Raw genomic sequence first — 13,283 nt, 5'->3', positions numbered from 1 at the left:
GCGTGGTTTTCTCCGGGTGCTCGAGTTTCCTCCCACAGACCAAAAACATGCATGCTAGGCTGATTGGTAACTCTAAATTTTCCCTAGGTGTGAAAGAGAGTGAATGGTTGTTTGTCTCGTTTGTCTCTATGTGGCCTTGTGATGGACTTGCGACCCGTCCAGGGTGTACCCCGCCCCTCGCACAGTGATTGCTGGACATGGGCACCAGCAACCCCCGTGACCCAAAATGGAATAAGCGGGTAAAGATAATGGATGGATGGATGGATGGACTTGTTGTCCACATCACTGTGATCCTGCACTCCATTCTGTATTTAATGAAAGTACAAGTTAACGTGTAACTTGTCCTCTTGGCTGGTAGTTTTCAGAGTTACTCAGTGTCCATTCAGCTGAACTTGTTGTGAGAGACAGAGTGTCCCATATTGTGTTTTAACTCATGACAAGGTACTGGACTCACATGGCAGGACAAAGACCTGGAATGGAGACCAACACTAACACTTCTCGCTCTCGTCTGTCGGACAGTTTGCTGGACGGTGAGAAGATTGTAGTGACCCTGTTGTTGTCAGGACTCATCTTAGCCATGTTGGGTGTTACATTTACTGCCTTGGGCTGGCAACACTACCAAACTAACACCCACTTTCAGTGGACTCAGCTGCTGGGCCCCATTCTGATCTCAGTCGGAGGAACCTTCATGCTCACCAGCTTCTGCAAGTTCAAGTTAATTTGCTGTTGCAAACAGGAGGAGGAGGTGTTTGTCATACCTGTGCGGGAACAAACATCCAGAGGACTCCCTGTTGTAGTTCATGGCATAAATCCTCCTGTCATGCTACAAGGAGCCACAACTATGCTCTGTATTCCACCTGCCTATGGCTTCATCGCCCAGGAAATACACCAACAAAATGAGCTCCATTCTGGCCTTCCTTCATATAATGCTGTCCACAGTGTGGACAGTGTTACAGCCGAGGACAGAGGGGATCACAACGCACAGGCAGACCAGAGAAGAAGCCGGTAAGAAAGTTTTTTCTTAATAAACAATCTTCTAGCAAAAAATAAATAAAACATTGAGAAATAACAAATGTATTGCCTTGCTGGTTAAATTTCATGTCAACGTTACAAGATCTTGTGCAGTACGTTAGTACTAGGAGTTGAGTTGATAACATTAACTGCAGGGTCATACTAAACACCTTCTTCCAGTGTTGAGAATTAAATCCACAAGAGCCTTTTGTCCATTATCTGACAAGTTCTCCTTTTAATACTAGGGTCTGTGCACTAGCAATATGAGGCATTAAACCCCTCCTGCTCCCCAATGCTACTCAGATACTGCCACACCAAACTTAATCTCAGTCATCAGTCAAGGATATGTTTCCTTGACTGATGAAACCTTCCAGATTGAAGTCGAAATGTTTCAACACAAAAAAAGAAATTGTCCAGATGACCTGACTGAAAAATGTTGGATTTTATACCTGGATTATTGAGCATGGACTTTGTTGTTAATCTCAGTATCTGTAAAATTGACTGGGAAATAGCAATTTTTGTGTTTGCAAAAGTAAATTAGTAGTGGCAGCAATTTAAATTATGTTAATTTAAATCATGTTAATTCCCATAGTTAATCAGTTGCAGATGAACTGTCCATAATAAGCTTAAAATCCATCTACTGGTTCATGAAAAATTTTGTGAAGTCCCCCACCCCCCCCCCCCCCCCCACACACACAGGCAACAACAATATGGTCTGCTTTTTGTTTTTCGGCAGCTTGGGCAGCTGTGGCTGAATGGTTAGCGCAGTCGTCCTCCAATGTGAGAGTTGGGGGTTCGATTCCACCAGCAGTCACATGCTGAAGTGTCCCTGAGCAAGACAGTTAACCCCTAAATGCCTTTGATGTGTGTCCCAGTGGTGTTTGAATGTGATAAAGCACTGATCAATCTTTGTACAGATATAGTAGAGTGCTGTATGAATGGGTAAATGAGGGCACAGATTGTAGTGTAAAGTGCTTTGAGTGTCTTGATCAGATAGAAAAATGCTATATAAGTGCAATCCCAAGTAGATGAGAGGGTAGCTTCCCTTTGCCTTTGAATGGGGGGACAGGCTCTGACTGTTGTTTGTGCCTACTCGTTGAATTACAGTTCATATCCGGCCTTCTTGTAGTCCTTGGCAGGGGTGCTGGAAGGTGAGCCAGCTGGGGACTCCTTTATTCTGTTGGGGGACTTCAGTGCTCACGTGGGTAATGACAGTGTGACCTAGAAGGGCGTGATTGGGAGGAACGACCTCTCTGATCCGAACCCGAGCGGTGTTCTGTTGTTTGACATCTATGCTAGTCATTGTTTGTCCATCACAAAAACCACGTTCGAACATTAGGGTGTCCATAAGTGCATTTGGCACCAGCAAACCTAGGTCGTAGATTGATGATTGACTTTATAGTTGTGTCACCTGAATTGCGGCCATTTGTTTTGGATGCTCAGGTGAAGAGAAGAAGAGAGGAGCTGAGCTGTCAACTGATCAGCACCTGGTAGTGAGTTGGATCAGGTGGCAGGGAAGATGCCGAACAGACCCGGTAGATAAAACATGTAGAGAGGGTTTACTGGGAATGCCTGGCAGAAAAATATATCAGAAAGATCTTCAACTCACACCTCTGGGAGAGCTTTAACTTCATCCCAGCTGAGGTGGGGGACATTGAGTCCAAGTGAGCCATGTTCTGTGCTTCACTTGTTGAGGTAGCTACCTTGAGCTGTGGCCGCAAGGTTGTCAGTACAGTATGAACTCGGTGGTGGACACCCCGGGTAAGGGAGGCTGTCAAGCTGAAGAAGGAGCCTTATTGGGCCTTTTTGTCTGGTGGGACTCCAGAGGCAGCTGATGTTTACTGGATGGTAAGGTCAAGCAGTCCACAGCCTTGGCTGTTGCTGAGGCAAAAGCTAGGATGTGGAAGGAGTTTGGTGAAGTCTTGGATAAAGACTCTCAGTCAGCTCCCAGGAGATTCTGGCAAACCATCAGGTGGCTGAGGAGGGGAAAGCAACACTTTACTAACAGTGTGTTCAGTGAAGGTGGGGTGCTGTTGACCTCAACCAGTGATGTCAACAGGAGGTGGAAGGAATACTTCTTGAACCTTCTCAATCCCACCAAAACATCTTTCATGGAGGAAGCTCAGTCGGGGGACTTTGGGGTTGGTCTGTCCATAACTGTGACTGAGGTCACTGAGGTAGTTAAAAAGCTCAGAGGCAGCAGGGCTCCAGCGGTGGATGAAATTCACCCTGATTTCCTTAAGGCTCGGGACGTTGTGGGCTGTGTTGTGGCTGGCTACCACGTCGTGTTCAAAACAGCTGAGACGTCACCCTCGGTATAAAAGATTTATTTGACAAAACATGGGTTACAGATATTCAGAGACAAACAATTACATTATTAAAATATATGCATATATTTTGGAGCATTAAAGAACGAACCGTCTCGGTGTGCGCCTCCCGGAAATGCTCGGTGGGCGTGTGTCATTTCCGGCCTTTTATCACAGTTTGAGAAGGCTAGCTTTCTGTTGCTAGGGTTACGACTCTAGCCCGCCCCCTCAAGGACGTTAATATCTGCATTTCAGATAAGAAGTTTTGCCTCACTGAAATCGTTCGTTTTAGCTGTTTGTTTAACGTGATTATACCTTAGTGATACCAAATGATTTGAGTTAAAGTTGTTTATTTCTAGGAATAATTAATAACTATTAATTGTTATCTAACTCATGTTTGCGTGTTCTTACTTGATCCTTTTTATACTTCTGCTGTTGTAGCTTACTGTGACAATTAACCCTGTGTCCTCTCAGCTAAACCGACCCTGTATTCAACAATGATTAAATGTTAATGGTTATTATTAAGAGAGATCCTGAGGGATCTTATTTAGTCAAACTATATTGTCTAAATTAAAGAAATGTGTTCTAGCTTTATTTATGTTAATCAGTCTGCTATCTGGCATGATTTGATTGCTTGTAATATATCAAATGTGAACTTGTAAAATTATCCTTAGCTAATATGAGTTTATATTTAAAGGTCAACTAGTTAGAATTAGCAGACATTTTCTATAAACATAGTGCAACCCTGGAAGAAAGACACACACACACTTTGTATAACATGACATTTGAATGCTTGATAGGAAATATAAAAAGGTATAAAAATATGAAATCCAACATTCCCTCTTTTGATCTCCCCATTTCATGGGAGATCACCCCTTTTTGGATTTGTCCATATGGAAATGACCCAACTTACTGCAACCCTCCAGGGGTCCTGGACCAGACCCCTGGTTCAAACCCTTCGAAACCTGTAAAAAATACCAAGTGCATAAACCTTTATAAAAATATGAAAAAACTACAACACTCCTAGCAAGAGATGAGTGTCCCACACTAAAATAAGTAAAACTCCACCCTAATACCAAAATTGACCTCTTTTGAACCACCTTTAAAATACCTCGTGGGATTTTAGAATGATGACATGCCCAATTGAATGGAGTAAAATTTTGAATAGTTAAGAGTTTCCAATCAAATCCACGACCCTTCTCTGGTTGTTTTTCAGAATGACTGAAAGGAAAGACTAGACACTCATATTAAACAGGAAAAGCCAACACCCCCAATTTAAACAGTACTATCTAGCAGGTCTTCAGTTCTCGAGCTTGCGGTGGGAGGCCTTGTTCGTCCACAAGGGTCCTTTGGTGCTCGGCGGGATTCGGCCCGCGGTGATATCTTCATGTAAAGTCCTCAGAACCTTTATCAGTCTGATTAAACATTCTAAATGACGTGTGTGTATTGGGACAAAACTAAAATCAGTTTGACGCGTCTTCTGTTCTTCACGGTCAGGGCTGGTAATCTTCGTCCTTACCCGATCCACCTGACTGACCGACTTTAGGCAGAGCGGAGACTCCTTCTCCAACGTTTGCTACTGCCTTTTTCCAACCAGAACAAAGGGGCAAAGAATGAGCTCCCACGAAGGTCCTGTCACCTCCTCCAGGTGTAGTGGGGAGCTGATGTTCCAGCAGATCAGCCTCAATCAGGTCCAGCAATCGATTCCGCTCCTCTCCAGGGGCGCACTGGTTGTGGTCGTAACAGGTGTCACTCTCATTCTGGAGACTGATGGCGTGTGATGTTCTCTCCACCACCTGGTGGCGTCCTGTCCCTCTTTTCAGCATGACCCAGTCCGGTGTGATGGTTCGTAGTCAATCTCCTCAGTCAGATATTCTCCCTCCTGATGAGAAAAGCTGGACACCAAAGCTTGCGAATTGTTAAACACCCTGCATGGCCTTTTGATTATTTTATCTGTGAGATCCATGACCCATTTGTGGGCCTGGAAAAATGACTGTGGTTACTTCCTAGTGAGTAAAACCTGTTTCTTAATTATGGGATACCCTGATGGTCATTATTGCTACTGCTAGTGTGAACTCTTACACTGTAATGTTATAATAAAACAGAACTTCAAAAACTGAAATAAAATGCTATTCTTACATTCATCTATACACTTGAAACTGAAATGAGGTACATACTGGACTTCTCCAGGGATACCTGTGTTCTCTCGTCTCTTCTTTCATCCTTCAAAGCCTTTGCAGTCCACAGGTCTACCTACAATTAGTAAAGTTAAAACATACACAACAACACCCTGCAATAAGCACTCCCCATGCCAGCCTCCCTGTGGAAGTGACTTCATTAAATCGCTTGCGCACAACATCAAAGTACAATATAACCTTACAAGTTTTAAAACAACTGACCTACAACACTGAGAGAAAAAATAATTTAATCTTCTATCCAGGTACCTGTCTGTGCTAGAGAAGGGAAGAAAGAGCAAGGAAGAAAAAGAGAGAAAGAGGAAAAATAAAAGAGAGAGAGAGAACGAGAAAAATGTGGTTAAAATACTTTGTTCATGACACCTTTTATTAGCCCAATTAAACTATAAGTCCAGTCCAGTCAAGTCAGTTGTGTCTAAAATTATCGAACCACCCCATTTCCCCTTAACCTTTGCTCAAATCCACTTCAGGCTAGGGGCGTCCCCCTTTTCTGGAATCTGTACACATTACAACAAAGTAAGAGAGAAAAAAAAAAAAATATACTGTTGTTAAACCGATATGTACAATATACAAGTGCAATGTCGTTTTGTAGGCTTCTGATTTATTCCACTTTTCAAATGTCAATGTGATTATCCTAAATGATCCTTTAAACGCTTCAGACCTACTACTGGCTTTTTAAAAAATAATTATAAAACCCTACGAAGTTATTTTTGTATATTTTGTAATGATCTAATTATTGTATGAACTGTTCCCTGCTAAGAGCAGCCTTCACCTTCCCCCTCTTTGAAACAGTTTTCTGTTTCAAATCTGAAGTATTACCCTCCGTAAACCACTAACACCCAGTTTGAGTATTAGTTTCAGAACTATAAAATATGGTGTAGTTTTAATCTTTCCACTACTGTTATTCAACCCAGGTTTTACAAGCAAATAGCCAAATTCAACCCAAGCTCTCCTATAATTCAGCAAAGAGTTAACCATTAAATAAATTTCATCCTTTGTATCAAACCAGACCCACCAAATGAGCTCCTTCAAGGCAAAGACAATCATTCAGTATTATTTTAGAAAACATTAGTGAACTTCATCCAAATCAGGTCTCAGGTACAGGTTTCTCTTGAATGAGACTTCCTGACATGTATAAACGGAAAGTTAAAAATCAATATTTTGCTCAGGGGTGTGGAGCATTAGAGGTAAAACAATTTTCATCTCAGAGCAGTTGGAGAAGGGCGAATCATCTAGCCCTCCCACATCAGTACTTCTGTATCATGTTGTGTCACCTGTCTTAAAATGAGTCTATGTGAGTGATTATTATCAAAGCCAACTGTAGTTTTGATCACGACACCAAGGCGCTTAGATGACCATCACAGACCAAATGTGGGGTTGACACCTCCGTCAGGCTGCAGTTGATGTTAGTGACCTTAGACAGATTGACCACCAGCTCTTTGTCTCCCTCGGTCTGGAGACCAGTTCAGCTTTGTGCAGCAGTTCATCTCAGCATACAGCAAGACTTGAGACTTGAGCAAGACTGCCCACCATACTTGACTGGATATTCTCGCTGTGGACAAACTCCAGGACCCCCGCTGGACAGTTCATTCAGTTCGCTGTTGGACTGTTAGATCTTTGAAAAGTCACGTTACTTGGCTGACAAGTTCTTTGTTGTTGTGTCAGTGGTGCTCGACTGACAATGTCTTTGAACCGTCTCATTGGTCAGTTTCACAGGCCCAACTTCAGCGTCCACCTGAACACCTCTGGTATCTGATCCGACCCCCCCAGCACCAGAGAGTCCTGATCAAAACTCAGATGGATGCTGTATGCATTTAAATGCTAACTTCTGTGTTTTGTGGGCCTAGCCAGACTCATCTTCCCAATCCACAGGTCTGTCCTCTCAGGCCGCTGAGAAGGAAAAATAAACAATCCAATTATTAAAATCTGATTCAACATTCATCTGTTAGCAAGTTCTACTCTGGAACTGCAGCGTTTACCTTCAACGGAGTCATTCCGGTGTCCTGGACTGTACAACAGATGTGTTAAACGCTCAATTACATAAGAGTGAAAACTTCCATTAAACACTGCACAATCTAAGTCTTTACCCCTACTGCATAAGATATTCCCTTCAAAACAATGTCTTCCATCTTGTAGAATATGTGTTTTGACTCACCACCTGACAGTGAAGTCCACTCTCAGGTCCACATTATCCATTTAGACCTTGTAAAGGTTTAGGCAGCATGATAATATGTAATCACTTCTTGTTATATAACAAATCTGCAAATCATTTCATCTCATACTATGCTGGTTCACTGTATCACAAACAAAATACTTGTAATTCAAATCAATTAAGACTATGTATACCCTTCAAGACATCACAGAGTCCATTGTCACTGCACAAAAACGTCTACTTGCACCTTTGTTCACAAAGTACAACTTCTTAAACTCACCATGTACACATCTGTTGTCCTTTTGCACTCCTAGGACCTGTGTGAAATCTCAAGTCATAAAGTTAAAGTCATGTCATTTACCCACTAGAATTGTTGTTGTCCCATAATTAACCTAGTTCCAGCAGCTCTTAGAAGGAAACAGCTCCTAAACGCTAAACATTTTCAATATGTGATAAACTCATGTGGACTGATTAATTTGACCCAAGTATTTCAATTTGAGTTTAGTTAAGCCTGATTAATTTAATCCAAGTATTTCAACTCGAGTTTAGTTTCCTAATTTATTTGACCTAAACATTTCAATTTGAGTTTAATTAAGAGTTTCTTTGACCAGAATAAAATGTTTCTTTGTTTTACGAGTGTCAAGGATTTTGTTTATTACTTATTTTTTATTCTTTTTTTTTAGTTGAATTTAAAACCTGAATTAATCCAACAGCTGTCTTGGTTGACACACCTTTGCAACATTGCATGGACATTGGGGACAGTGCCACTGGATTGGCATAGTAGAGTGGTGGTTCCACTCTTCAAAAAGGGGGACCGGAGAGTGTGCTCCAATTATAGGGGCATCACTCTCCTTAGCCTCCCTGGTAAGGTCTATTCAGGGGTAATGGAGAAGCGAGTCCAATCCCTGGTTGAACCTCAGATCCAGGAGGAACAATGAGGGCTCCGTCTTGGCCGTGGAACACTAGATCAGCTCTTTACCCTCACTAGGGTCCTTGAGGGGCCGTGGGAGTTTGCCCATCCAGTCTACATGTGTTTTGTGGACTTGGAGAAGGCATTCAGCCATGTTCCTTGGGGTACACAGTGTATGGTGCTCCTTGAGTATGGCACTGGGGCCCATTGTTATAGGCTGTTCAGTCCCTACACAAGCAGTGCGAGAATTTGGTTCACATTGCCGGTAGTAAGTCAGACCCATTCAGGGTGGGAGTTGAAATTCACCAGGGCTGCCCGTTGTCACCGATTTTGTTCATAACTTTTATGGACAGAATTTCTTGGTGCAGCCAGGAGGCGGAGGGTTTCTGGTTCATTGGCCTCTGGATTCCATCTCTGCTTTTTGCAGATGATGTGGTCCTGTTGGCGTCATTGTGCCGTGATCTTCAGCTCTCACTCGAGTGGTTTGCAGCCAAGTGTGAAGTGGCTGGGATAAGAATCAGCACCTCCAAATCTGAGGCCATTGTCCTGAACCGGAAAAGGGTGGATTGCTCTCTTCAGGTCAAGGGGGAGGTTCTGCCTCAAGTGGAGGATTTCAAGAATCTCAAGGTTTTATTCACTAGTGAGGGAAGAATGGAGCATGAGATAGACAGATGGATTGGCGCAGCATCTGCAGTATTGCAGACTCTGTACCAGTTGGTTGTGGTGAAGAGAGAGCTGAGGTGTAAGGCAAAGCTCTCTGTTTACCGGTCAGTTCCTACCCTCACCTATGGTCACAATTCTGGTTAGTGACCGAAATAATGAGATCGCAGATACAGGTGGTTGAAATGTGTTTCCTCCGCAGGGTAGCTGTACTCTCCCTTAGAGATAGGGTGAGAAGTGTAGTTATCCAGGAGAGACTCGGAGTAGAACCGCTGCTCCTCCACATCAAGAGGAGCCAGTTGAGGTGGTTGGGGTATCTGGTAAGGATGCCCCCTGGGTTCTCCCTAGGGAGGTGCTTTGGGCATGTCTGACTGGGAGGAGACCCCGGGGAAGACCCAGGACATGCTGGAGAGATCATGTCTCTCAGTTGGCCTGGGAGCCCCTTGGAATCCTTCCAGAAAAGCTGGAAGAGGTGGTTGTGGAAAGAGATGTCTGAGCCTCCCTGCTCAAGCTGCTGCCCTCGCGACCCGACTTCGGAATAAGAGAAAGATAATGGATGGATGGATGGATGGATGGATGGTTACACAAATATGCACGAAGCACACATGAAGACCAGTCATGAGAATATGCCCCGAGCTGTCTCCTCGCTTGCTTTTATACCCTTATCAGTTCATCTGAGTTCACAGAGTGCAGGAGGTATCCTTGGCTGAAGTTGCATGCTGCAGCCTTAGCCAGCTCTCCCCACTAACCCAAACATACAGTATGTTTCATGGGCAGAGTTAAGATTCTCAGCCATAGTAATAACAACATCCATTACCTTTGATCAAAAATTCCCTAACAAATACAATGCTTTATTTATTTTTTAATCTGTAGCATCACGTTTGAAGAAGTGGTTCAGGTAAACAGACGTAGATAGATGTATACTTTATTGTCCCCAAGGAGAAAATTGTCTTGGACATTGTGCGCTAACAAAGCTTCTTCCACAATTAAATACACTACAACCAATAAAATCATGTGAACCCCATAATAAAATACAAAAATATAAAACACCTATTAATAAAAACACATAATTCAATAAAAACACATAGTTCAATAAAATGATAAAAACAACAGCGATAGTGCACGAGTCCCGGTCGCCAGCAGAGCAGCGCCCAGTCAGCTGAGCTGGTTCACATGCTTTAATATTCTAAAACCACATTAAGTGTCCTTAACTTCTTCTTTTCGTTACCTACTGAATTTTTAGCTCGTGTCCTGAAAGGCCCGGCCTACTAATTGCTTGGCTCATTGTATTTTTGACAACTATTCCTTTCTTAATAAATGTCCTCATAATGTTCAACATAATACATTTATTGGATTTGTCAGAGCACAGAACAGTTCTCCACTTTGCTTCAATCCATTTTAATGCCCAGAAAGGACAGCAACATTTCTGGATGACGTTCACATATATGTCTTCTTCTTGCGTGATCGAGCTTTGTGGATGACATGGTGAACTGTGTCTACAGATGAAGATTTTTGAACGTGTTTCTGAGCTTGTGCAGTGATGTCCAGAACAGAATCACACCTGTTTCCTTGGCAGTGCTGCTTGATGATCCATTTTTGTAAGGATGGTACCATTTGCTGGTTCTGTTTGTGTCTGTGTTTCCCTAGTGTTTCCTCGTCAGTTTAATTGGTGCCACCTTTGTCTCGTCACAGCTGTTGTAATCACGTCTTGTCTTGTCCTTGTATATAAGCCTCCTGTTCTGTTTTGTTCCTCGTCGGGTCGTATTCGTTGGGTCTCTGAGTTCTCCTGTGTTCTCCTGCGTTCTCCTGCGTCTCCCCTGAGCTCTCCTGAGTCCTCCCTGAGTTTCTCTCTGAGCCTTCTGTTGTCACGTAAGTTTTGCTGCCTCGTTAGCGTGTTATTTTGTAAATACACTCCTCCATTAAATATTTATTTTTATAATCTGCCGAGTTGAGTCCTGTCTGCACAACTGGGTTTGTTCCTGACTACCAAATCCTGACAACCAAATCCTGACAATTTTTCACCAGCATCCATTTTTGACTTTCAGTCTTTTCCTCTGAGCTCAGAGATTTCTTTAGATACTTTAAATCTTGAAATCTTCTACCCAGCCTTACTTCAGAGGGCTTCAGCCTCTGAAATGTTATTTTTTACACAGTCCTCTTTCTGGTCTGTTGCTTTTGAACCTAATTAATTACAAAATACTCCTACTTTACTTTTACAGCCTATTGATGTCTCTGTCCCAACTTTAATGAAGCAGTTGCTATTTTCTTTTTTCTTTCAAAATATAGAACAATTTTCTCTAAAACTAATAATTTGCAAATCATTGCATGCAATTTGACAAAGTTAAGATGTCCTCTGGATTGTTTCTTTTTGTTGAAATGTTTCATCTTTCATCATAAAGACCATCAGTCCAAGGAGCCACAACAAACGGGTTTATTAACAGCATCTTCACATAGTGGGCCAACCAGTTTGATGGTGCTCAGAGGGTTTCTGGAGTCCGCCCTCTCCCCCGCCAACTTGTTTGAGGCAGCCATGACCAAAGTGGTTCAAAAATATCCTGATTCAGGCTCAGTAATCCAGGTAGAAAAATCCAACAAACTCTGGTCCTCTGCACGTTGAAGCATTTCAACAAAAATAATCTGTCCAGAAGACCGTCTTAACTTTGTTAGATTTTTCTACCTGGATTATTGGGCACGGATTAGGATATATGGCATGTAATTATTTTATTTTATGCAAATTCCAAACTATTTTCAAACTAGGGTTGTATTTACATTTCTTGAGCGGTTAAAAAAATGAATCTTTAGGACTACAGTCACTGCACTTATTAATTAAAAATCCTGCTGGAATTTAAAACAGCTTCACAAACATTTTTCATATATACTTTATGAATAAAGTACAATTTTTGGGATTAAACTGAAGTCATATGTTGCCGCCTGTTCTTGCACCCCCAGCTGAAACATTTTTTATTCTTCTAATTGCACGATCCCATTTATTTTAAAAAATCCTCTCTTTGACGTGCTGCTATGAACACAAAGCGGCATTCCAAGTTTTCACTGTCTTTTATTGTTTTTAGACAATTACTCGCAGCAGGTTTCCAGGAATGCATTTCGCTTTAATCCAAACAGACAGCAGGAATAATACAGTTAACCTGCCGTGACTGTAAACTGCTGCCCTGATCACATGAGCACACACCCACTTTCACTCCTGTTGGCTCGGCTCCTGACCTGTTTCACTGCCTTTCACCAGTTAATGCCAAACAGGACAATGAAGGAGCGACAGACTGGGCTTTCTTTTATGGGCTTAAATGGTTGAAACATAACTGAGCCTGTGAGTGTTTGTCTGAGATTTAATGTTTGTTCTTTTTCTGCAGAACAAAGAAGACAGGACGTGCTGGAGGGCGCCTGGATGAGAGCGGATGTTCACGTCCACCTGCGTATGAAGATCTCTTCCCTTCCTGCCACAAACACAAACCAACATGAACCTGATGGAAACTGCATTTTGTTTCAGTAAAAGTCTACATATATCTTGTTTTAAGAAGAAAAACACAAAAGGGCCTTGTTTTCCCTAAAGCAAGGCACATCACATTTAACACCACATGTCAGAATCAAGATCATCTTATGATGCTGTTAGTAAACATACATCCACAATATGTTCACTACGTCATGAAATATTTTACTAACAGACAGCCAGAATTGATGCTGAGTTAAGTGTAAAAGTTTAAGGAAGTATTTTGCACAATATGTGGCACTCTGAGTACGTACTGAGGATGACTCTCAGCTACTACCGCACCAAGCTTGTGCTCAATACAGTGCATGAACAATGACTTAGTTAAAGTTATTTATTTGTTTGCTAATGTCAATTAGTTGTAGCAGCCGTTTGGAGTTGGGTTGACTTCAAAAGTTCATCAGCTGTAGATGCACATCCATTAATTAGCTTTTGAATGTTTCAATAAAAGTGTCAATACATGGGAGACTGTGACGAAGTGAAGGTTCAACATGTCTGCTGCTTCCTCAGATGAAGAACTTTGCTAATTGTCTTTTCCATGTACTGT

At 42.2% G+C, this 13,283-nt stretch overlaps 1 protein-coding gene across 1 annotated transcript; it reads left to right on the top strand.

The window, feature by feature from the left end:
* Positions 1–454: 454 nt before the first annotated feature.
* tmem174 (transmembrane protein 174) lies at positions 455–12,711 on the top strand. The gene is made up of 2 exons (XM_037692535.1): positions 455–1,005; positions 12,603–12,711. The coding sequence occupies exons 1-2, from the start codon at positions 455–457 to the stop codon at positions 12,709–12,711; spliced, it is 660 nt and encodes a 219-aa protein (XP_037548463.1).
* Positions 12,712–13,283: the final 572 nt, after the last annotated feature.

Source organism: Nematolebias whitei, chromosome 18 (assembly GCF_014905685.2).
Source record: "Nematolebias whitei isolate Nwh7 chromosome 18, NemWhi1, whole genome shotgun sequence".
NCBI lineage: Eukaryota > Metazoa > Chordata > Actinopteri > Cyprinodontiformes > Rivulidae > Nematolebias > Nematolebias whitei.
This window is presented reverse-complemented; position numbering and strand designations above follow the sequence as displayed.

Bases quoted from the DNA above. Each gene is read 5' to 3' on its own strand.
- tmem174 (XM_037692535.1), top strand. From the start codon at position 455: ATGGCAGGACAAAGACCTGGAATGGAGACCAACACTAACACTTCTCGC. The intron at 1,006-12,602 runs GTAAGAAAGTTT...CTTTTTCTGCAG, and splicing joins GCAGACCAGAGAAGAAGCCG to AACAAAGAAGACAGGACGTG.